General features: G+C 42.8%; 1 protein-coding gene across 1 annotated transcript in view; it reads right to left on the bottom strand.

The window, feature by feature from the left end:
• LOC137089401 (uncharacterized) overlaps positions 1–26,310 on the bottom strand; it is a 126,218-nt gene that overhangs the window by 41,991 nt on the left and 57,917 nt on the right. Inside the window, exons 35-49 of the mRNA XM_067452980.1 lie at positions 19,154–19,270; positions 18,828–19,045; positions 18,520–18,710; positions 18,055–18,267; positions 17,820–17,971; positions 9,848–9,925; positions 9,640–9,719; positions 9,456–9,537; positions 6,914–7,051; positions 6,197–6,359; positions 5,993–6,096; positions 5,759–5,902; positions 5,452–5,565; positions 1,271–1,399; positions 1,002–1,160 (exon numbers count right to left, since the gene is read on the bottom strand). Coding sequence (XP_067309081.1) covers positions 1,002–1,160; positions 1,271–1,399; positions 5,452–5,565; positions 5,759–5,902; positions 5,993–6,096; positions 6,197–6,359; positions 6,914–7,051; positions 9,456–9,537; positions 9,640–9,719; positions 9,848–9,925; positions 17,820–17,971; positions 18,055–18,267; positions 18,520–18,710; positions 18,828–19,045; positions 19,154–19,270 — 2,082 coding nt within the window. The remainder of the gene's footprint in view (positions 1–1,001; positions 1,161–1,270; positions 1,400–5,451; positions 5,566–5,758; positions 5,903–5,992; positions 6,097–6,196; positions 6,360–6,913; positions 7,052–9,455; positions 9,538–9,639; positions 9,720–9,847; positions 9,926–17,819; positions 17,972–18,054; positions 18,268–18,519; positions 18,711–18,827; positions 19,046–19,153; positions 19,271–26,310) is intronic.

Below are 26,310 nucleotides of genomic sequence, written 5' to 3'. Positions count from 1 at the left end.
TAACCACAGCAATTTTGGCATCTCTAACTCAATCCCTCTAGCGCCACCAACTGTCAAAATTTTGCTCATCCTTGCAACATCTCAAGAACACTTTAGCATTTTCTGACTAATCTTGGTGGGTGTTATGACAAACATGACCTGACGGGTACCAGCACATTTTCTGCACAGTGCCACCTAGTGGTCAGGAGATATCAAAATGGCTATTTTGCTTACAACTTCTGACCTTCCAAACTATATCTGAGATTGTATCTGAGGTTTACAGATCATTTCACTTAAATCGTCAAAAAAACTTCCATGAAACAGAAAAATCTATAAATTAAATGTGCAGGGAGTTAATTTACAAACAATAAAGTATACAATGTCCAAAGTCGGTCAAGCTCCATAAAAAGCTGTTACTAAAACTAAAATCATTAATAATGTTTTGTTAGTTGAAATAAAGCTGAAATAAAATATCTTAATAAAAGGCAAAAAGGACCCAAAATGTTAGATAAAAAACTTAAAAGCTTTAAAAAGGCTTCCCAACTAACAAATAAAATTACTAAAACTAGAAATGAAAAAATTAAGTTAAATAGAAATATAAAAAGATAATACAAATGACAAAATCACACGTAAAAAAATAAACAAATATATATATATATATATATATATATATATATATATATATATATATATATATATATATATATATTAAAAACATTAATAAAAATTAAAATATATGTCTTATCATAAACATGTTTTTAATTTCTAAATTAAAATTTATATCAAGGTGGTACAACTTTCTTTATATCATAAAATAACTAAAGTATGACTATCTTTCTGGGCCTTACTGAGTAATAATGTGGTGCCAATGTGTAATGTCATGTGGTGATATTCCCCAAAAAACAATGACATGAGGATGCACCTTTAATTTTCTTATTTGGGTAAATTATCCCTCTAAGTTTATACATATGCTGAGCTACTATAGTTTAGTATAGTTCAATTGACAGAGATTGTGATCTCACGGGTTGTGGAGGACAGAGGCCGAACTGAACATGATGTTCAAGATGGTCCCTCAGGTTGGTGTGTATCTGGGTCAGAAGAGAGTGAGACGGACAGGGAGATGGAGAGATGTTCTGAGCCCTCAGCTCCACGAGGAGCGTGTGCATTCCTTTTACCCCTCCCTAAACAACAGACGACAAAAAGAAAGAAGATCCTATATCCCATTTCCAAGATGTAAACTAAATAAAGGCAATACAACAAACAACTTTTCAATTCCTTAAATATTCCAGACCTGGTATTTCATGCTTTGCGTTATCCTCTTGTCCTTCCATTTGAGCTCAGTGTTTTGAGAGTAGGCCTTCCCCTCTTGAGCCATGGCAAAACATCCCTCCATCTCCACCAGGGGGAGCACCGACTGCATCTGACGAAATTCATGAGTACCAGCATACTTTAAAAGCAGAGATATACAGGTGCTGGTCATATAATTAAAATATCACCAAAAAGTTGATTTATTTTACAAATTCCACTTTCAAAACTTGTATATTATATTCATTCATTACACACAGGCTTATATTTTTAAAATGTTTATTTCTTTTAATTTTGATGATTACAACTGACAACTAGGAAAATCTTAAATTTTTAGAAATGTATCTTTAAAAAATGTAGTATCTCAGAAAATTAGAATATTACTTAAGACCAATACAAAGAAAGGATTTTTAGAAATATTGGCCAACTGAAAAGTATGAACATGAAAAGTATGAGCCCCTTAGTTGGGGTTCCTTTTGCCTGAATTACTGCAGCAATGTGGTGTGGCATGGAGTCGATCAGTCTGTGGCACTGCTCAGGTGTTATGAGAGCCCAGGTTGCTCTGATAGTGGTCTTCAGCTCTTCTGTATTTTTGGGTCTGGCCTATCACATCTTCCTCTTCACAATACCCCATATATTTTCTATGGGGTTAAGGTCAGGCAAGTTTGCTGGCCAAATATGAACAGGGATACCATGGTCCTTAAACGAGGTATTGGTTGCTTTGGCAATGTGTAGGTGCCAAGTCCTGCTGGAAAATTAAGTCTGCATCTCCATAAAGTTGGTCAGCAGCAGCAAGCATAAAATTGCTCTAAAACTTCCTGTTATATGACTGTGTTGACCTTGGACCTCAGAAAACACAGTGGACCAACACCAGCAGATGACATGGCACCCCAAACCAGCACTGACTGTGGAAACTTTACACTGGACCTCAAGCAACATGGATTGTGTTCCTCTCCTCTCCAGACTCTGGGACCCTGATTTCCATAGGAAATGCAAAATTTACATTCATCAAAGAACAACTTTGGACCACTCAGTCCTTTTTATCTTTAGCCAAGACAAGACACTTCTGACGCTGTCCGTTGTTCAAGAGTGGCTTAACACAAGGAATGCGACAGCTGGAACCCATGTCTTGCATATGTCTATGCGTAATGGTTCTTCAAGCACTGACTCCAGCTGCAGTCCACTCTTTGTGAATCTCCCCCACATTTTCTAATGGAGTTTGTTTTACAATCCTCTCCAGGTGTGGTTATCCCTATTGCTTAAACACTTTTTTTCTATCACATCTTTTCCTTCCCTTCGCCTCTCTATTAATTTGCTTGGACACAGAGCTATGTGAACAGCAAGCCTCTTTTGCAATGACCTTTTGTGTCTTGCCTTGTGCAAGGTGTCAATGGTCGTCTTTTGGACAACTTTCAAGTCAGCAGTCTTCCCCATGATTGTGTAGCATACATAACTAGACTGAGAGACCATTAAAGGCCTTTGCAGGTGTTTTTAGTTAATTAGCTGATTAGATTGTGGCCCTAGGTGTCTTCAATATTGAACCTTTTCACAATATTCAGATTTTCTGAAATACTGATTTTAGGATTTTCCTTAGTTGTCAGTTATAATCATCAAAATTAAAAGAAATAAACATATATCAGTCTGTGTGTAATGAATGAATATAATATACAGGTTTCACTTTTTGAATGGAATTTGTGAAATAAATCAACTTTTTGGTAATATTCTGATTACTGTTTATGGCCAGCACCTGTCTGGAGCACCACATTCACAGTAGTTTATTTTTTATTTACACTACCATTCAACAGTTTAGGGTAAGTGGGATGTATTTCTTGAGAAGCAAATCAGCATATTAGAATGGTTTCTTAAGGATCGCGTGACACTAAACTTTAAAATATATCAAAGTAGAAAACAATTATTTTAAATATAACAATATTACACAATATGTCTGTTGTAATGTATTTTATCAAATAAATGCAGACTTTTTAAGAAAAAGGTTTATTTAAAAATGATATGAGCCTAAATGGGTGTATTTTGTAATTATGACCAGCTGACTGTACATTATTCCAATGATTACATGGTTGTTTAGCAAAGAAAAAAAAAGTTAATTTAAAAGTTAAGTTAAAGTTAACAAAGAAAAATGTCCGTATGCACAAGAATTTGTTCTTAACTTCATTCTAATGTTGTCTAAAGTCTAATTGAGTGGTTGCATGCCTGAGGTAAATAATTTACATAAAACACAACCACACCATGTCCATAAAAGGGCGTTCCCCACACCCTTTTCTTTAGTAGCTGACACATGCTGAAGGACACTAGTTAATTTGATGATGTTTGGCAATGTATATATTTTGTTTTAGTTTCGGAATGAGAAAGAACTGCTATTACAAGATTTGTAATAGCAGTAAAACACTACATTTGGTGTCAGAAGTGACAGATTTCAACCAAAGATCTGAGCATCCAAAAGTGAAACAAGACATGTCGGAGGAGATTGTAAGGAGAAAAGGCTAGTGTTTGTGGACTCACAGCCCAACGGCAGATCCATGCTGGGCTTTGAGAGATGCGGCCAGAATAAGAGAGACCATCTTGCTAGTTGCTGTAGCTGGCTTTGAACATCAGCAAAATGGCGCTGACATGACAAGTGCATGTGCAGCCCGGCATGACACACTCTCATGAGGATGTGAAGACACAGGATGCAAACAAACATGGCAGCAAGTACCATTGTCTCCTAAGTCCGCTCCCAAAACCATATTCCATACAAATAGGGGCCTCTGTCAGTTTAAGGACCTTCCGTTCTGGCTCTGTAACGCTTCCCCCTTGCTTGAATGGCTCATTGACAAAATGTTAGCGGAGTCTCCCGCCGTGAATCTCTTTTATTTGGATTATCTTTTAGTCCATGGTGAGTTGTTCGATAAAGCACTCAAATCCCTCCGTCAGGTGCTGGGAAGAGTGGTCGCAACAGGTCTGAAACTGCATCCAAATAAGTGTCACTCTATTAGGTGGGATGTTGATTTCCTTGGACACAGGATGGAGAGCGAAGGCATAAGCACCCTGGAGGGCAATATAAACACACCATCAAAGACTGGCAAATCCCTACCGACCTGGTGCCGCTCATCTGCTCTAAAGAGAAAAGATCATGCCTTTGTCTGGACTGACAAGAAGGCATTCCATGCCCTTCAGCAGGCATTGAGTAAAGCTCCAGTCCTTGTTCCTCCTGACAACACAGAGACACGGATGCAGGCAACATTGGTGTGTGTGTGTGTGTGTGGGGGGGGGTGTTATTGCAGTAAGGACCAGACGAAGAGAGGTGAGAGGTGCTATTGTGTCACCAGAGGTGAGCTTCTTGTGGTAGTAATGGCAGTGAGGCACTTAAAATGCTACCTGTGTGGCAAACCATTCATTATAAGGACAGGCCATGTAACACTGAAGGACATCAAATGGTTGATGTCCTTCAGTGGCTGATGGCTGGAAGAATGCTATCTCGTCATCCTTGTGCTGCTGAGGGTTGCAGTCACTTTGAAAATAGAGAGAGACATTGAATACGGAACTGTACCAGGAGATAAGCGTCACAACCTGCATGTGTGGCACTGAGCTGGAGCAGGAGCTGGAGCTGTGGCAGGAGCAGGAGCTGGAGCTGGAGCTGGAGCTGGAGCTGGAGCAGGAGCTGGAGCTGGAGCAGGAGCAGGAGCAGGAGCAGGAGCTGGAGCTGGAGCTGGAGCTGGAGCTGGAGCTGGAGCTGGAGCTGGAGCTGGAGCAGGAGCAGGATCTATCTAAATTCTGTGCAGTGTTGGCTGGAGACACAGCAGAGGCCCAATTGGGGGGACATGGTACTCATTGGTCACAAAGGGACTATGGTCCAAATTCAACACACTGCCGCTGTGTGATGGAGTGCTCCACTGGACATGGAAGGAGCCATTCTTACTGCTAGCCATCAGCGATACTGGCACACACACCTCCCTTTCATTTTCATGGCCTACAAATCGGTGGTTCAGGACACTCTATGTACTCCTGCTTTGCTTATGACCACCCCCGCACCACACCCCTGACTCCCCTTCCCCAAACACCTCACACTCAGCTACTTCCCTTGGAGTTTCCACTGTGCCCCATGCAATAAAAGGTTAGTGAAACTGCAGAACTGCAAAACACATGTTGAATGCTGTGGTGTAGGCCTACCTGTCCTGGTGAGAGAAAGATACAGGCCTGCCCTCTGCTGGAGTCTTCATGCCAGTGCTCACTCACTGTTACAGAAACATTTATAGGCTTTCCGTGGACCCTTGAAAGACAGGCCTATTAGAAATGCAACAAAATCATATTACATATATTTTCCTTAATAGATCTTAAAAAGTATAAGCAATGAAGAGTTTGCATCACAATTAAATACACAATTAAAAATGCCTGTCCCTGTAAATAGATTTGGACCCAGACAGGGTTTGAGCTAAATGGCTGGATTTGAGGAACTAGAGAGTTGGCAACTGTGTACCTGATTGTTGCAATCGTGCCTGTGGTTGGGTCCATGTGATAGGGAATGTATGTGAAACTGAGCCAGTGTTGAGATAAAGGGTTTTTTCTCCTCTAATGAATCTGTCTGTCTGCTCACCAAAGTCCAAGAGCTTTGAATTCTGACCTGAACACAACAGAAGAGACTTTAAAAAAAAAAAAAAAAAAAAACGCCAAAATAACATAAAAACCTCAGAAAACCTTTGTCCGGCCTCACCTTATCATGGCTTCCAAACAGAGTCCAGTCGACACTCAGATCACCTAGTTTTCTCTGAGTGTCATTCTCTATCCTGAGGTCCAAACCCCAACCCTGAGCCTTTCCTACAATTAGAGAGTCATATCAGCATGTTCATAATAATAACTGATGACATGTGTGACTAGATCAGCAACTCCCCCCTCCATAGCAATGTGGTATAGCCACCTGTCAGTTCTGGATAACTTTGCAGTAACTGTGTGTCACCATCTGAGGAGTCAGACTGTGTTAAATTCTGATTCTCCCACTGTGCTCGGTGCGTGAGAGTATGTGACCCTCTCTTTCCACCATAGCGTGTCTTCACTGTCAGATTCGTGGGCAATGAGTGTAGCTAATATAGAAATAACACATTAATCAAACTTAAATGTAACAAAACACATTGCAACATATTTCATATAGTGTTAAGGCACAGTCACATTAGCATAACTGAGACAAAAAAGTCTATTATCAATAGTGAAGTATGAATAAATTTTGGAAGGTTACTTCCAAACTAAGCAGCTCTTTATTAATAAACATACCAAAGTTTAACAAAATTGAGCCAAATTCAAAATGCACATAAAATTCCATATTTCTATTAAGATGACTGCATTTCCCCTGCAGAACAAAGTGGGGTCATTTTTTCTTGGGAATAATGTAATTATAATGTAATGTAAAGCTAATAATGTAATCATGTATGAAGCACCGCTCACTAACACAGAAGTCATTTTTCAAACCACGCAGCTTTCTGAAAATTTGAGTGACTTGAACCCAATATGAAAATTATTGGGAAACATTTAACTCTCAAGTGATGATTGTTTGAAATCACTGGATTTTGCTGAACAGCAGTAAATGTGACTACACCTTAACTGAAGACGTAACATTACGACTGACTGACAATTCCACTACCTGAGGTATAGAGTGGTTGAACACAAGCACTTGCTTAAAGCCAGTGTGTGTACTCAAAATCTCAGCTTCAAAAGTCAAACCCCTCAGGCCAACCAGAAGCTCTGCAGTACCCTTAACTGAAGAGTGTGAATGGCTCAACTGTGAGGGAACAAAATAAGGCATTTTTAAACAACATTAAAAAAAATATATTTATGATATAACACCCAGCTAACAAAAATATGTCCAAAGAACATTTCTAACATTGCTAACGTTCCAATAAAGTTAAGACACTTTTTTATTCTTAGTTATGTGAATGTTAAAGGAACATAAAAATTGAATGTTCTCTGAATATCATCAATATTCTATAAACGTTTGTTTATAACTTTGAGAGAACCTTGCCAGAATGTTAGTCAAAGTTCTGAGAACCTTCCCTATAAGCTGGGTTACTACTTCGGAAAGTAAACATCTGCATAATGAGGTCATGTGGAAACAATCTAGCATACTTAAAGGTGCATCCAGTAGTTTCATGTTTTTTTTGTTTTTTTTTTAAATTACACTTAAAGGTGGGATAAGTGTTATTTCAAAACCGTTTTAGAAAAAGGACTCGGCGGAGTAGAATAAAAAACTTGTAGCCAATCAGCAGATAAGGGGCGTGTCTACTATTGATGGTGAGAAGAGAGGCTCAGTGCACGTCATTATTCAAAACACACGAGTCACACATGACAGACATTAGCCGACAACTAGTCTAATATATGCTGCTTGACTATATCATGTGTCATGTTCGCTTGTTAGTCCATTTGCGATTGTATCGTCATTCACTTCAGCGATGATAAAGACCCGTTCATTTCCACACCGTATGGAGCATCTAAATCTCCTCACTGTGTGCTTCAAGCATCAGCTCACACAATGTCTCCGACAAGTAAGATACTATACTCCTAATATATGTTTGCTTACTCTTTTTATGATCTATATAACCCTTATCCAGTCATAATTGTAATATGTCGTTAGTTGGACTGTCGGCTCGTGCTATAGAGTTGTTCATGAGAACAGTTTGTGATTTTGTGATCGCTATAACTCTAATCTTGTCATAATTGAAATATGTAGTTAGCTGGACTGTGTGCTTGTGTATTATCGAGTTGTTCATGAGAACAGTTTGTGATTTTGTGATCGCTATAACTCTAATCTTGTCATAATTGTAATATGTCGTTAGCTGGACTGTGTGCTTGTGTACTATCGAGTTGTTAATGCGAACGGTTTGTGTGTGTTTTTGTGATTGCTGTAACTCTAATCTTGTCATAATTGTAATATGTTTGTTAGTTGGACTGTCTTGCTTGTGTACTATCGAGTTGTTCATAAGAACGGTTTGTGTTTTTGTGATAGAAGGGATGACTTTTTCATTGAATATTCAACCTGGATTAGATACACAGAGATTTTGCCATAGCCGTTGATGCCTCTGGGTTTACGTATGTGTGGGGTGGCACTATCAAAATAGGGGCGAGACCCTTTTGGGGGTAGGAGCGTGTTTGTTTTGGTGATTTGAAATATCAAGAACGGTTACCAGATAGCACTTACCCCACCTTTATTATTTTTTTATTGTTTTTGTAAAGAGTCATCTAAACAGTGTACAGTCAAACGAGTGGAAATATGAACTCATAATTGTTTCCTATAAAAGGTATTTTAATTATACATAGTTTGCACAGGTCACCCCACTCAGTGTATTTATTCATGCTGAAATGACATGACCCACGTGTTGGAAAGAATCCTCACACTCATTGGCTGCCGTCTCTGTAGATACGCTAGTAGCGTAATGTTGTTTGGTGATGCAAAGTGTGAAAATTAGGCAATGAAAACACTTATGTTCATGCTATCAACAGTTAAGGGAATTAATTATTAGACCTACCTTAAGTTCACTAGTATTAGTGCGATTTACATAAATGCCTAACATTTACAGTGCAGTGCCTAACACCAGTGTGAAATCTATGGTGGCCGGGAAGGGCAAAACAACATGGATTACACGTGGATGCAAATCAACTTTCTCCTGCAGTGGCTGTATAATTTCTGTATGTCATGACTGACAGATGTCTTGTCCAATCAGCGGTCAGTATTCCATTCACCGGTGTGTGGTACATTCCCTCTCCGTTAAGAATCGTTCATTGTAAATTTGTTTTGAGTCTGCTAAAAGTGTTTTGCTAATTTGAAATTGTTCATTTGTTATCTTAAATGTAATTTGTTTCATCTTTGGTAAAAGTGTTTTCCCCATGTAATTGTGTTTCGTGATAGGTAAAAATGTTTTCCAAAATGTACATTCGTCTCGAGCTTCGTAAAAGTGTTTCACACTTTGTAATGTTGTTTTGCACTTCCCGGCCACCGTAGAAATCGGTATGAAGAATAGCGATGCTAAAGCTAGCTAGTGTAACTACTGAAATCGAACTATTGAAAGCCCCTTTAAAATGTTTATCATGCATTCACACACACAACAAACTAGTATAAAACAGTATGTACACTGTGCATCAAACATAGTGCATCAAAAATACATTAAAAACTATAAACCTGATTGTCATACCTGTGATTTTGAGTGAAACTCAAACGGCAGGTACGGATGTAAAGCTGATATGTTGTGGGAAATGTTCACCATTACCCCAATACTAAAAAAAAAGACAGGATTTCTGGACAGTCTAAACATACATTACTTTTATATATCATTGATGTAATGTATATTTAGTAATATTGCCAACAGATAACATTACCTGGAGGTATTGTGGTACCCTTGAAGATCAAATGAGAAAGCAGAACTCTGAGAGTTAGAAAGCCTGGCTCTGATTCCAACCTACACAAATATCAGGATGAGTTCTGACGTCCCTCACCATACGATACAAACAGAAGGAATTGTTCATAGTGATCACTGAACCATTCTTCAAAAGAAGGAAACAGTCTTGAATGTTCTCACCCACGTACCTTCAATGAGTCGTCCTCGTCCCGCCCAGAGCAGACGCCCAGCAGGTGGCCCGGATCGATTCCCTCTGTGCATTTCACCTGTGAAAACAAGCCTTTGTGCCTTCAGTTTGCTTTACTTGTAGGAGAGGAGTGTGGAATCAGAGGCATTTCCCTTCAACAACATGGGAAATGACCCAGAATGTACAAGGCGTTTCTGGGACATCCATATGGATACCACTGCACACTAAAATGATGCTTGCTTATTCTTCAACAAGTGGTTATTACTGTGTGTTTGATTAAGTCAGGTATTACAGCTGGTTTCAAAACAAACACAGAATTTGGAGGGAAAAAAATGTGTCCTCGTTCATCCTATATGGATGTTAGAAACGTTTTAGGAAACCAGCATATTCATTATGAGTTTTATGATTATGAGTCTTTTGATTATGAGTTCTAGAGCATGGACCCCCAAATATAAATGATCATCTTGTTTGGGTCCCCTTTCCTAAAATAAAAAAGCAGCTAAATATTTCCAAATATTTCCAATAGTTCCAAACCTGTATGTAAGTCTGATTCTTCTTTGTAACAAAACAAACAACAAAAAAGGATATTTTGACAAATACTTTTTTGGCCCATTCAATAAAAATCTTCATAATGTTAATAATCTTCATTTATGTTCTGCAGAAGAAAGAAAGTCGCACAGGTTGCATCATGGCGTTGATGCTATAGGAAACGGCATCAGCACGGCCAGTGTCTGAATCATGTGTAATTAGGGCTGGGCGATATGGCCCAAAAAATTATCACAATATAATTTTCCAGATCAGTCGATATCGATAAATATCACGATAAATGTAAAATCTTTATTTCTTTAAAGTTTGAAGGCATATTTAGCTCCTGAGTGAAAGGTGAAGAAAACAGACAGTTAACTGTGGTTCCCTTTCGAGAGAGGTTCCTCGTATTACGTATGGGGAAAAACTCCTTTTCTCGAGAATGTGAAGCAAAATTTTATTAATAAAGGTATCTATGTAAAGCGCAGTGAGCTGCACGGCCATAGCCCAGCGCGAGGAGCGCTCTGATTGGCCGGGCCGCGGCAACTGCAGGAACCTATGGTGAGGCGGCTGAGAGGAACGAACCAATGGGGGGCGTTCCAGAAGCCCGCCGAAAAAGGTGCTTATATTTGCATACAGGAGGCTATATAAGACCCTAATTCGCCATAGGTCCCAGATTTTATCTCCTTCAGCGATACCTTCGCTGATCTCCGGAAGAAGCACCGCCGTTGAAAAGGCACCAGCGGAACCTGCAGCTGAGGACGACGGACTCCCTCTCCGCCTTCTCTGCCGTTCCAGCTACGCCATCCGGCGTTATATATCCTTTAAACTGTGTCTATGTTGAGTGTTGTATGTGTTGTGTGTGTGTTGCCGCTGCAACGCCACATCTAGAGCTTACAGGCTTGTTCTATTCGAGGACTCTCTCGTTCCGCCGCGTCGTTAAGCGCCGCGGAAAGACGGAGCTCTTCTCACTCTCCCTCTGCTCTCGTCCCGTCGCGCTGAATAGCGCCGCGGAAAGAGAGAATGTTAGAGGACATGAGCACACTCAAGCCGAAGCTCTCTTCACTCTGCCGCCGCCGCGGCTCTTCTTCCGCCGCTGCCGCAGAGTTGTCCTCACTCTTCTCTCGTTCCGTCGCGCTACAGCCGCGGACAGAAAATACTAGAGTGAATAGGCGAACTCGAGCCGAAGCTCTCGTCACTATACCATCGCGCTGAGGAGGCGCCGCGGACAGACGGAGTTTTTCCTCACTCTTCCTCTTCTCTAGTTCAGTCGTGATATCGCAGCGGACAGAGAATACTAGAGTGAATAAACTAACTCGAGCCGAAGCTCTCGCCGTGCTGAAGAAGCGCCGCGGACAGAGTTTTTCGTCACGCTTCAAATTCTCTCGTTCTGTCGCTCTATCGCCGCGGACAGAGAATACTAGAGTGAATAAACTAACTCGAGCTGAAGCTCTCGCCGTGCTGAAGAAGCGCCGCGGACAGAGTTTTTCCTCACGCTTCCAATTCTCTCGTTCTGTCGCTCTATCGCTGCGGACAGAGAATACTAGAGTGAATAAACAAACTCGAGCTGAAGCTCTCGCCGTGCTGAAGAAGCGCCGCGGACAGAGTTTTTCCTCACGCTTCCAATTCTCTCGTTCTGTCGCTCTATCGCCGCGGACAGAGAATATTAGAGTGAATAAACAAACTCGAGCTGAAGCTCTCGCCGTGCTGAAGAAGCGCCGCGGACAGAGTTTTTCCTCACGCTTCCAATTCTCTCGTTCTGTCGCTCTATCGCCGCGGACAGAGAATATTAGAGTGAATAAACAAACTCGAGCTGAAGCTCTCGCCGTGCTGAAGAAGCGCCGCGGACAGAGTTTTTCCTCACGCTTCCAATTCTCTCGTTCTGTCGCTCTATCGCCGCGGACAGAGAATATTAGAGTGAATAAACAAACTCGAGCTGAAGCTCTCGCCATGCTGAAGAAGCGCCGCGGACAGAGTTTTTCCTCACGCTTCCAATTCTCTCGTTCTGTCGCTCTATCGCCGCGGACAGAGAATACTAGAGTGAATAAACTTACTCGAGCCGAAGCTCTCGCCGTGCTAGAAGCGCCGCGGACAGAGTTTTTCCTCACGCTTCCAATTCTCTCGTTCTGTCGCTCTATCGCCGCGGACAGAGAATACTAGAGTGAATAAACAAACTCGAGCTGAAGCTCTCGCCGTGCTAAAAGCGCCGCGGACAGAGTTTTTCCTCACGCTTCCAATTCTCTCGTTCTGTCGCTCTATCGCCGCGGACAGAGAATACTAGAGTGAATAAGCAAACTTGAGCCGAAGCTCTCGCCGTGCTAGAAGCGCCGCGGACAGAGTTTTTCCTCACGCTTCCTATTCTCTCGCTCAGTCGCACTATCGCCGCAGACAGAGAATACTAGAGTGAATAAACTAACTCGAGCCGAAGCTCTCGCCGTGCTCATTCTACTGCCGTCGTGCTGAAGCGCTGCGGACAGAGAATACTAGAGTAAGTTAGACGAGCGAGCTCGGGCTGTTGGGTATGTCAAGAACAATGTCGCTGCAGCGCGCGCTTACTGCCAAGGAAGTTGTAATGGCTGCCTTGTCATGATAGCGTGCGCGCGCCCCTTCCACAGCGCGTTGCTGACTAGAGCGCGACTTACGTCATAGCACGCGCTCACTGTCAGAGCATAAGGGCGTCGGAAAATGGCTGCCAAGCTAAGCCCTTTTTTCACTCTATCACTTCCAGTCCCCTTTATTCAGACGGCTGGAAAGGTTTTTACACTGTAGACAAAGTGTCCACTACACAGTGTGCACCCCTACATAAGCACTGTTAATTCAGCCTCACAAAATCACAAATAAATCCCGCCGCGGCCGGATTACACCATATAAAGTCAACTAGCCTTATTGCAGTCAACTAGCCTGTGTTCAAACACGCTTGTCTGCATGCGCGCTTTCAGTCTAGGCTAGAACATAACGGCATTGTGGAATGGCTCACATACCACCCGCACTTCCTTACATTCTCCCAGTTTCCTTAAGTTAAGTGACTGGAGATGAAATATTGCAGTCAACTAGCCTGTGTTAAACACGCTCGCCTGCACACTAATGCTGTGTGCGTTTACCCCTGTGGATTTGCTCACTGGTTTGCACCGTGGGTATTTTACGTAGGTTGTGCGCCACTGCACATTGTTTACACTACACACAAAAGAGCTTTCTATGTAGGAAATGTGCCAACTTTACAGTCTGCACTCCTGCACCCAAGCTCTTTTCACAAAGTTCACTCTCGCACACACAATATAAATGTGAGGCGCGCGCCCACTGCAAAGCCTGCACCGCCAAAACTAACACTATCCCCACAGTGTTACAAGCAGTGTTACAGCACAAGCAACCCGGCTAACAGGCCCCTATTACTAAGCGGCCAGCCCCCGAATCTAATTCAACCCCTGGCTTCACGAGCCCAGGCCTGGCAGGCCATTCCTGGTATATAATATTGGGTGTTGAACATATAAAACGAGGTTCTCGCTACAGTTTTGCTCGCAGACCCCGCGATTCAAGCCGTGGTCGAGCCCTCAGTAAGAAGCAGTGTCAGTCACGTGCTTCTCGCTGAGGCATTGAAACTGTTAAAGGAGAGAGCGGCGGAAACAGTACACCCGACGCTAGCGAGTCAGGTTTTTACTGTCGCTAATTCCTCATGCCGAAAATGGATGGCGGTCTCAGGCCCATTTTCCAGGCATCTGAACAAAGCACTTATGACACGCTCGTTTCAAGGTGCCGACGGTGAAACAAATCCTCGCGCACATTCGCCCCGGGGATTGGGTTTTCTCAATAGATCTGAAAAACGCATACTTCACGTTACGATAACCCCCTCTACAGGCCATTCTTGAGATTCGCCTTCGAGGGGCAGGCTTATCAGTACAGTCATTGTCATAGACTAAAGACTCAATGAGCGTCTTACGGCATAAGAACCACCACGTCTTGATAACGTACATAAAATCGCTAGGGCAGCCGAGATCAGACTCTCTTCACTGCATGGCTAAGCATCTCCTTTTATGGGCAGAGCACGATCTGAGCTCCCTAAGGGCGGCTTACGTGCCAGGTATTCTGAATCAGGGTCCGGACATGTTATCCAGAGGACCCATGTCCCCAGGGGGATGGTCCCTTTACCCGCAAACGATTCATTTCACACAGCACACGCTGCCCAATATTTTTTTCTGCAAACGCAGGGATGCCCTGGCCAATGTTGGCCCAGACCCCCTCTATATGCTCCCTCCGATCGCGATCCAGCTGCAAGCCTGTGCTTTTTAATAGCCCCACTTTGGAAGAACCGCACATGGTTCTCCAAACTGTTTCAGCTGTCAGACACAGCCCCATGGCCTATTCCGCCAACGAAAGGGAAGATCTGGCATCCCAATCCCGAGCTGTGGGCCCTCCACGTATGGCCCATCAACGGTATCCGGGAACCTCTCTGACAAGTTATGAACACTATTTCGGAAGCTAGAGCCCCTGCTATCTGGCAGCTCTGCTTTGAAGTGGTCAGTGGTTTTCTAACCAGTGTGCTACGCGAAACATCGACGCACACTCATGCGAACTGGCGGAACTGCTCGCTTTCTCCAAGAGCTAATGGACGCGGGTCGTCCCCCCTCCATACTCGGGGTGTGTGTCTCCGCCATAGCAGCTAGCCACGCTCCGATCGCGGCACATTCACTAGGGAAAAGTGATCTTATTGTGTGTTTTCTTAAAGGGGCCAGGAGATTCAGCCCGCCTTGCCCCTACCTCGTCCCTATTTGGGACCTCGCCATGGTTTTGGAGGCCGTGAAGGGTTCCCCCTCCTAACCACTTCAGACCACGAGCTTGAAGCACATATCACTCAAAACCGTTTTTCTGCTGGCTGTGGCCTCGGTTAAGCGAGTGGGTGGCTTACCTGCACTCTCCGTGAGCCCTTCCTGTCTTGAGTTTGGGTCCAGCAACTTCAAGGTTGTGCTCAAACCGAGGCATGGTTTTATGCTGAAAGTGCTATCAACCCCTTCAGTATGCAGGTCTTTTCACTGCTTAACCCGCGTCTCAGAGAGAATAAGACGCAAACCTATTCTGCCCAGTCAGAGCATTGAGATTGTATCTAGAGCGCTCCGCCCCCTTCAGGCAGTCGGATCAGCTCTTCATTGCTTCGGTGGCCGCACTAAAGTTTGTGCTGTCATGAAACAGACTCTCACACTGGATAGTGGATGCAGTCCCACTAGCATATAGGTCTAGGACCTAACCTGTCCTACAGGCATTCAAGCCCACTCCTCTAGAGGCATGGCCTCATCTTGGGCTTGGTCGTGTGGCATTTCTTTGGAAGATATCTGTGCGGCGGCAGGCTGGGCCTCTCCGTCCACTTTTATCAGATTCTACAAGTTGGAGGTTCCAGCTCTACAAGCAGGGCTTCTCTCCATCTAGGCTCTTTCTAGACCCTGACAAACAGATTGCCTTATGTTTTGGCCTGTACACATTAGCCCTCAAGCACTTATTCATTCATCATAAGATCCGACTATGTCCGATCAGCTGTTCAAACGAACCGACTCTTCCGGTTCTTCATTCCCCTTATAAGCCGCCTCTGTCGGTCTATCGGGGGTTTATTAACATGTGCTTTGGGTATACTGGGTCAGTCAGCACACACGGCGCTTTACATTGTGTTCCCATACGTAATACGAGGAACCTCTCTCGAAAGGGAACGTACTCGGTTACTTTCGTAACCTCGGTTCCCTGAGAGAGAGGAATGAGTATTACATTCCGTGCCGTGTTTATGCTTCTCAGGTATCGCTTCAGTCGATCTTAAAACCTGACACCTATGGCGAATTAGGGTCTTATATAGCCTCCTGTATGCAAATATAAGCACCTTTTTCGGCGGGCTTCTGGAACGCCCCCCATTGGTTCGTTCCTCTCAGCCGCCTCACCATAGGTTCCTGCAGTTGCCGCGGCCCGGCCAATCAGAGCGCTCCTCGCGCTGGGCTATGGCCGTGCAGCTCACTGCGCTTTACATAGATACCTTTATTAATAAAATTTTGCTTCACATTCTCGAGAAAAGGAGTTTTTCCCCATACGTAATACTCATTCCTCTCTCTCAGGGAACCGAGGTTACGAAAGTAACCGAGTACGTTTTAAAGCTGCACTGTGTGATATTTTCCCCCATCTAGTGGTATATGACCATCCAGTGAATAATAGTTTTTGTTCCTCTCAATTCTGATTTCTTTTAACTCCTACGGTGGCCGATTTAGTCCAAGATTAACATGGCAATCCCCCTCTTCACATTCTACACGGTGCCATCGAGTGTTAAAACGCGAAAGGCGAAGCTTGAATTTATAGGTATGTCCCTCTTTGGCTAATGTACTTTCAAGATGGAGGGGCAACATGGCGACCAGCATTCAAACCCCTCACACGTATGTATTTTCAATGGCATATTATGAACTTACAAGAATACTTTATTACTTGAAAGAAGTAAATATACACTAATGAGCACATATATTTTTATTCTATTTTATTCACTTTAAACATCGGATTAAATTATTTCTCTTTTGATACAGGTGACGCTGAGTTATTAATACATCACCAAAGACAAACAATTATGATAGCGATGTACAAGTCCGATGTTTTAGTGATTATAGTTTGGTAACGTTAGCTTGTATGTCACCCACTACAACTAACAAGGTGATAAGCCTGTGCGTGAATGTAGTTAATGTAGATTTAAAGGTCCCGTTCTTCACGATTCCATCTTTCAAACTTTAGTTAGTGTGTAATGTTGCTGTTAGAGCATAAATAATAACTGTAAAATTATAAAGTCCAAAGTTCAATGCCAAGCGAGATATTTTATTTAACAGAAGTTCCCTTTCAAAGCCTACAGCGAACGGTCGGTTTGGACTACAGCAGGAAGTGCAGGGATGTAATAACATCACTAGAACAGTTTGTTGACTAACCCTCCACCCACAGGAACATGCAAAAAAGGGGGCGTGGTCTTGTAGCTCTCCCACGTGGAGAAGAGCGCGCATTCAGCGCTTGCATCTTCCCGTTATGGTAAGAGACGGGACCTTTTCGGGCAAAGTATGCTAAGCTGCTGTCCAATCACAACACGGGAAGCGCTGGCCCAATCAGAACTCGTTACGTGTTTCTGAAGGAGGGACTTCATAGAACAAGGAAATCATCAGGCTGTTTTTAGGACAGAGGAAACAGTGCTGTACAGATAAGTCAATTGTGTGAAAAACACGCGAAACATGAACTCATGTTATATTGCACACTGTTAACATAATCAAAGCTTCGAAAACACGCGAAGAATGGGACCTTTAAAGAGTAGACGCCTTCAAGTTTTGTAAGAACAAAAGAAAAGAAAGTGGACACACACTTCATTTGTTCTTGCATGTCAGTTGGTGTGAATGAGATTTGTGACTCCGGAAGACTTTCAGTGATTGACAATTACTGAATGACTGTGATTGCCTAACCTTAGTGTGTCCGGTCGTTTGAGTGGTGTCGTGTGAACTCTGCTCCAGTGAGGCTCTCAGCTCGCTGGTCCCTGCATGCAGCTCCATTTGGACACAGACTCTGCTGTCATTCCAGTTCACATTCACACCTGCACTGCTGTTAAATGGAAGCCCTGCTCCAATAGACAAAGACAGAAACATTAAACTCTGCAACAGCCATAACAAGAGTCTGATAATGCCCCTGAGCATACTCTACCTGCAAAACGTAGCCAAGGGAAAGTGTGAGACAGCTGGGTATGAAGACTTTTGCACCCATGCTGTGTCGTATTGCTGCTGATGTTCACACACAGTGACTCCTCCAAAGCAACTACACATAGTAAAGCACTAAGTTCTTCTCCAGAGTTCCTCTCATGTTGACGAGTCACTTCCAGACCATATACAGAATCATCCACTACTAGGGTCAGCTCTCCTGCACCACAAACACACATTGAATGCCTTCCAATTAAACCAGGATAAGAATGGACAAAATGTATTATAGATTTATTTATGACAAATCTAATCACAAAAACTTTGAGGGTGCCAAAGACCACCTGGTTGTGCAAGACAGATTCCTCTCTAAAAATGAATGTCCGTAAGACATAAGTCAGCCTCCCTTAAATTCATTGAACTTTCTGAAACTGAACTTTTTATTACAGTAAATGAATTGGCATATTGATTTTACCTTCAGTTAGACCCTTTGACTGTGTTAGTACTCCAACCAAACGAGCTGATTCAGGAACAACTGTGAGATCTCGTATTGAATTGACAAGATCCCCTGACAGAGACAGACGCAACCGATCATGTGGTAGAATTCCGCTCAAATGAGCATGAAACATCTCCTCTTCCTTTTTTACTGTACAATGCAAGAAAACACTAGAGAGAAAGAAAAAAACAAATGAAAACAAATGATGGGTAATAAAACAATCATGATGTGCTGTGAATACAGTATGTCTCGTCCTACATTAAGACAAACTGTTGTTATCAGTTTACCTTTCTGAAGAAGAATTAGCAGCTAAATGAATATGACCATTTGAAGTGACCCCAGGGAATAAGGTCTGATGAAAGCCAGCATGAATGCGTACATCACTAATGCCCTTTGCCACCTTGTATTCTTGAGTAAAGTGAATTGTTACATTTTCTTCATCTGCCTTCAGGCTGATAGAACTACTGATGTTTCCAAAAGGAGATACTCTTATGGCTGCATGTGCCTAGAATGTCATGAAAAATAAGAAAGTCACTCAATATCAGTTCATCCATTCATCAAGAGAACTATGCTCGGAAATATGCAATAAATGACTTGGAAAATGATCATTTACGTGATAATACTTGTTGTCAATGGCTATTTTCCCTTCAGAGTGATACTCAAACTCGCTGGTGTTCTTGTGACTCCTGAGCACCTCAGTATCTAGGCTGATAGAGTTCGGGAAATCCAGCTGAAAAACACTCTTAACTTAATTCCACCTAAAAATTGTAAAGATTTAACACAACACTGCTGTAAAAAATGATTTGCCTCCCATCTGAATTTGATTCTAGGGCTGTTTTCACACCTGTAGATAATTTGCATTGTTCTGAAACAAGGATCACAGCTGATACAACTGCTGCAATTTCTTCTTGGTTTAGTTCAATATTTTCAATTCTAAACAGACCAAAAATGTTTAATCCAAGTCACATGCAAGTAAGCTGTCCATTAGTCATCGTGGACATTTATGTTATGTGATTCCACTTATAGCAATAATCTATCAGGATGGATAGACAACAGCTCTGTGGGCTTATTGTGGCTTTGTTTGTAGCTGCCGCTATATTACTTTATTACACGGCTCTGTGAAACACTTGATTCTGATTGGTCAATCACGCATTCCAGCGGTATGTTATTTCCAGATAACAACCGCTCATCCGGGTACTACAGTTGTGTCCCAAAGTGAAGTGCACTAACTTCGAAGGCCGCATTTGAAGTGCGATTACGTCATAGCGGCACTACGAAGGCTGTCCCAATGTGAAGGCTGCACCCTCTGAAGGCCGCATTTGAAGTGTGATTACGTCACAGTGGCACTACGAAGGCTTTCCCAAAGTGAGAGCTGCACCTTTGAAGGCCACATTTGAAGTGGTCACAGCGGTGCGACGAAGGCTGCCGCAATTCATGAGCGACTTCAAAATGCGCCCTTCGGTTCTCAGGCAAAGGAAGGGTACAGCAGATGGAACCTTCCCACAACTTCGCAGCCTTCCCTATCCCAGAATTCATAGCACACTGGTGACTACAGGATTTGACTGGTCCACATTCCCGCGGCACTCGAACTGATTTCCCAGTTAAAGACGGTATAGCGGTCGGTAACTCAAGTGTAGCCTATTGAACACAACAGCGCAAGCGCTTGAAGTAAATAAAACATTTAGTGTATTCGCACAGTTCCCAGTTCCCTGCCCTGAGCAACCAAGATTAACTTTAATTTCCCAATTTTTAAATGCTATTTATTTCGCAACCATTATCTCAAGAATATGAATCAGTCCATTATCACCCTTTTCGCTGTTTCTTTCTTTCTTTCTTTTCCATGCACTTTCTTTAAATAGCCTTCAAAATTAAATCTGCGCGGGGCTGTATTTTCGTCCCGCTCCCGCTATTCCGCACCGCACCATTCCGCTCGCGCGTAAAATTCACTCCGTGCTATAAATTATTTTATTCCCGACCCGACTGATCCAGCTAAATTTAGATTTTGTTTCCAGAATCTATCTTTTAAATGTCCCTTACAGAAAGAGAGACATTGGGGATAGGAATTGTCCGTGCAATCATTTATTTATTTTTTACAGCATAGTAGCCTAGCCTAGGCTATAGCCTATCAACACCGTAGCTAAAACAAATATCACAGAAAAATAGGCTAAATCAAATGTGACATCTGTCACTCAGAATTATAAGAAAAAATGTAAATAAATGAAAACTGCGTACATAGATGCTAAAATAAAGTTTTTTATATGAATGAATGAATAAATGTTCACTGACGACGGTCAAAGATCGATCCTCCTAAGGCTGAATGCGTGGCCGACACAGAACAATTTAAATGGCTAGGCTATATTATTAGTTTATTTTTATTTTTTATGCAAGTTATTTGTAAATTAAACAAAGGAACTACTGTCTATTGTTCATTTTCGTTCATTTTAAAAGTAGGCTAAATTAAAGAGAAGTGGTTGTTCTGTAGCTTAGCCTACATTGTTTATTTTTGTAATGCACGTTATAATTTGTAGCTACATTAAACACATTATTAATAATATTATGTAAAATTATTATTATTATTATTATATATGCTCCATTTCTCTTATTAAAATCTTCTCACGAACGTCCGCTGTCAGTTGTCACAACCTGCTAGGCCATTGGTTCATTGTTGTCTGGAATGGGGTTGCATTTAGGCTACTGTTGCTTTGGGGTGTTTGTAGCCTATAGTCCACAGGTTAAGTTGTCTTTACTTACGCAATATTTCTACCGCCCACGCCCCGCATTTTGGGATATTTTGGCGCATTCTGGCCGTGATTCCGATACTTTTGAATAACAATTGGAGGGGTTTTGTTATTCAGACCTGGCAACCCTGTTCCTCGGTTCGCCCTTCGTGCCGCTTCATCAAGGGGGTAATCTAGCGCTCGGAAAGCATTCCAACCCCTAGGGGCTGCCATTGCTAACCAAGCCATCACCTGCTGTTAGCATCCCATTGACTCCCATTCATCTGAGTCACTTTGACAGTCAATAACTTTACATCTGAGACGTTTAAAGACTCCATTTGTCCATTGTTTATTTCTAAAGAAACACGACAATGCATAAAAGGCTCCGTTACCTTGTATCTTACACTATCGCCCCGCAGAAGCTGTTTTTGTAAAAATAGGCTAACGATTCCGTCATAACCAACGCGACTCTGTCGCACAGTTGAGAAATTACCGTATAGACCTGAGGAGACGCTCGCAGGCAATCTTTTACTGTCTATGAGACAGTCGGGGGGACGTGGAGACATAAAGTCTGATAAAGTCAAGGGGGAAGAATGGGGAGAAGCCCATAGTGAGCCAAAAGCAACGGGAGAAAATATTTAAACAACGCGATTCAGCTTTCACTTTCCACAACTACTAGAAGACCTACAGCTGTCAGACAGGAGGCTCATGTCACACCTACGTCGTCAAGCTCAGTCTGAGCCTGAGAAGTTCGCTCAGCCATCAGGAAGTGAGTGCCCCTTGACTTCATTTTTTCGCCGTAGACGTCAATGGGATCGCTCTGTCCATTTCTTTTACTGTCTATGAGCTTCATGCACTTCGTGCACTTTGACAGCGCGGCCTGGCCTTCGAAGTGCATGGCCTTCGAAGTGCGCACCCTTCACTTTGGGACACAGCTTACGAGTTATCTTGACCGGTCCTACTTCTATGCTTAACGCTGCCGCCATCTTGTGGCTGTTAAATATTTAAACAGCCATGGCTACAATGGAATAGCCTGGCTCTGCCCTCCTATGTACTTCCGCTCAATTTTCATTTTCCTTCAGTACTACGTCTGGGACTGCTGTGTAGTCTTAGCTTTTCTCCGAACAATTTTTTACCGGTCCAATCAGCGAACAGAGGGAGTGGCTGAGAACGATGACGTTGATGTTGAGCGCTAGTTTGAGATGTAGTTCAGTATTGGGGGCGGAGAAAGATGCAAACTAAACCATTCATTGCATTGTGGCTTCGCACCGCTGCCGAATATCCAGAAGTTAAAGCCGGAGCAATAGTCTTTGCTGGGGTTTGTTGGTAGCCATGATGTTGCGGCCCTCCAACAGGGTAAATTCGGGAAAAGTTTGATTTTCCAGATCGCTTCGTTAGTGATGAAGGAGTTGGCTGAAGCTATTCGGACGGTAACTGTTTCTCGTGGGGTCGGAAGGTATTGCCATTATTTAAGTTACATGGACTGGTCAGTGATTTTATTGCCATCCGTCTCTCACCACCCGTGGAAAAATCCCCGGCCTTGTTGATGTAATAGCTGTCCGAATCCACATCTCTGAGTTTTCAACAATATATCACTTCGAAATTCACTGTTTGGAAATCATTTTTGACCACTGCAGAACACCATACGGTTGCTTTGCTGTTATTGTAGAAGAAATTCATTTTCATTAGGCCTTAGTAGGCCTCACCAGGCCTTAGCTGCAGTATAAGCTGGCCTCAGCTGGGCACCAAGAAACCATGGTCTGCCGCTTGTAAGAAACATCAAAGCGTGAGAAACAGGAGTCGTTACATTAGTTGCAAGGGAAAATGGGTGAGAAGCTGGGCCACTGTCATGTACTGGGAAGGCGGGGAAGGCCCACAGACAAATATGATACATTGTTTATATATAATTGTGGAAAAAACCAGGAGGTGACTGCAAAAAGAATGGTGCCTAATGGATAAGTTTATGAATAGAGTAACTGTGGCAAAAAGTGTGGGGAGTAATGCACCTCCCATGAAACCTTGAGCTAGAACTGTATAAAAGTGTGAGCTGAGGAAGAGATGGTCAGATGTTGAGCTGGCATCTCACTTTGTTGTTCATACAATAAAGTTAATTTCTTTTGAGACCTGGAACTTCAACTCTGATAGATTTTTCTTTAAAAAGTTAGAGACAAGTTAGAACTTAGAATTTGCCACGACATTATTAGGATGCATTTATAGACTTGTATTTCCTTAAAATGCTGGCAAGTATTTAGAAGAGCAATATATTTCATCACCGCTCAAACAAATTAAAATAAAAGCAATTAAACATTTGAATTGGTCCGTTATTTATAGCAGCATTTATTATCATACCAAGCATATGACGTTTTATTTACAGCATACAATGATGTTACGGACCACGTGAGCGCTGCGTTCTCTCCACCGTGGCGTGAATAAATCACAATCCGAATGCACGAGTTTTAGGTTTTATCCTATAGTTTTATTACTGAGGTGGCATGAACATGTGCACTTTTATTTTGTCGGATTTCCATGAGTGAAACAGGCGAAGGTCGCATGACATACGTCACGACCAAATGTTAGCGATTGGTTATGGCAGATCCAGAGTGTCTCAGGGCAGATCCAATAGTTTTAAACCTCAACAGGGTGCCCGCCTTCGCGGAAATAAACCCTTGTCAATGGAGAGTGGCCAGACTCTATGTACAAATGAAATGTACGAGAGTCTGGTAAAACCAGGCTAACAATGGAAGACTTCAAGGCGGGTTTCCTTTATAAAGTTTTAAATATGGATATTTGTCTTACACAAACGCATCGATTCAAATCAGAAGGCTCTATTAACCCATCAGAGCCGTGTGGAGCACAATATTTGACGGACAGCTGCATTTTTTATGGACTTCAAAAACAGCTAACGTTACAACTACTGCTTGGATTAACGTTAGCCTGGACTTTTTAAATATAACTCCGATTGTCTGAAAGAAGAATGTCATATACACCTATAATGACTTGAGGGTGAGTAAATTATAGGCTTGGTTTCATTTTTGGGTGAACGAACCCTTTCAGCATTCATTTTCAACATTTAGCAGCAATAGATAAAGGCTTGAAACAGTTTGGAACTGTTTTTCTTTGCGGAAGCTTTGCGGAAGAGCTAATAAAATATTTAATCTCAAGACAATATTTTGTGTCTAATTTATTTGAGACTAGTAGCCGTGTAATAAGCGGGATAATGTATACCCAGCCGGTTGTTATCGCAGAATAAACCCCTTCAGAATGATGCAAGACCCTGATCACTCTGTCTGGGTTTATTCTGCGATAACAACCGGCTGGGTGTAACTTATCCCTTACTTATCATGTTGACCAAGAATCCAGGCTTTCTTGGTGTAAACCCTAACGCTCAAAATAATGTATGTGATAATGTATAATACAATTAATGTTTCATTTTCTTTTGAGTTCTCAAAACTTACACATTTTAAATAATCTGAATTGTTTCATTGTTTTGAGTTTTATGAACTTGTTTCTTTTAATATAGACTAGCTTAAATTTAACTGGGCTGTGATTTTTATTTCCCAGCATGCTTTGCCAAAACACTCAAAAAGGTACAGTAAATACCAAAACTAAGTGTGTTATATTAGTGGGGGATTTAGTAGTGTTTCATGTTTTGTAATGCTAGTTTAGAAGAGTTTCTGTTATGTTGGGGTTTTTGTAGGGTTTACCATCATGTTGATGACGAGTGGAGCATGAGCTTAGTTTGAGAACATATACATGTTAAATGTATCCTACTGCTGTCCTCATTTAGCAAGTGCTATGCTAATGGTACCAAAGCATTGTTTAACCAATTAGCAAGGTGGCATTTATTGAATTAGCTAGTTAAAGCTATCAAGTTTCCACTACTAAAATTTTGAGATGACATGATATTCCTATTTAAAGGAACTGTATGTAAGAAATGTATTTCAATTATTCATAAAATGGCCTATGCCACTAGACATTAGGAAATCATGTTAATTTCAAATACTTATATCACTGACAACAGTAGTTCGGCCAGGATATTGTGATTTAAAAGTTCCCACTGATGTTAATGTTGACATGTTGTGTTTTGGCCTGAAGCTCCGCCCTCCACCTATCGACCAATCACAAAGTCAGTAGTGTTTCAGCATCTGGGTTGCCAGCTCTGCTCTAGTTACCACAGCAGCAGCTACAAACATTCCTGCTGGATCCTGCAGCCTATCTGGCATACTCGAGTCAGGGGGTGGGGGAGAGGGGATACACCGCTCTACAGTCATTTGAAAGGGATTGTGTTGAGCTGTTCCGGAGCTGGATCGACCGGGAGATTTGGTAAGACTTTGGAAGCGACGTCGATGGCATCATAGATCGAGTGGTACTGGAGCAGTTCGTCGCGCGGCTTCCCAAACAGACCGCGCAATGGGTCCAGTGCCACCGCCCGACGTCGCTGAACCAGGCCATCCAATTGGCGGAGGATCAGCTGGTGGCGTGCCTCGGGGTCGGCGAACACTTACCATCTGCTTCTCTCTCTCTCTCTCCTGCTAACAATCCCCCTCTCTCTCCCCCTATCCCTTTTCCCAGGTCTCGCGGGGGAGTGCCGCCCAAACCGGCCCCAAGATGGCGGACGGGTGGATCTGGGGAGCCTCGGCCACCTCCCCGCCCGGCACCGAGGGGAGGGGCGACAGCGGCGGACACTGTCTCTTCTCCCTCCAATCCCACTCTCTCTCCACGCCAATCTGTCGACCTGCTTCCGGCCACTAGGGCGGCGGTGAGGTCTGGGCCAGCTTGTTGGCGCTGCGGGGATCCTGGACATTTCATTGATCAGTGCCCTATCATGGAGGTGGGCGCGCTGGTCCGGGTCCCCGACGCGCCGCAAGCTGCCCTCGATCAAGCTGGATTGTACCTAATACCTGTGAGTATCAAGGGGGGTACATATCAGGCTTTGGTGGATTCAGGTTGTAACCAGACCTCCATCCACCAAAGCCTGATACAACCCAAGGCATTGGGTAACAGCCGCACGGTTACGGTGAGGTGTGTACACGGGGAAGTGGTGAAGTATCCT

The sequence above is a fragment of the Pseudorasbora parva genome, chromosome 9 (genome assembly GCF_024679245.1).
Source record: "Pseudorasbora parva isolate DD20220531a chromosome 9, ASM2467924v1, whole genome shotgun sequence".
NCBI classification, from domain to species: domain Eukaryota; kingdom Metazoa; phylum Chordata; class Actinopteri; order Cypriniformes; family Gobionidae; genus Pseudorasbora; species Pseudorasbora parva.
The sequence above is the reverse complement of the archived record's forward strand: the minus strand, read 5'-3'. Positions and strand labels throughout refer to the sequence as shown.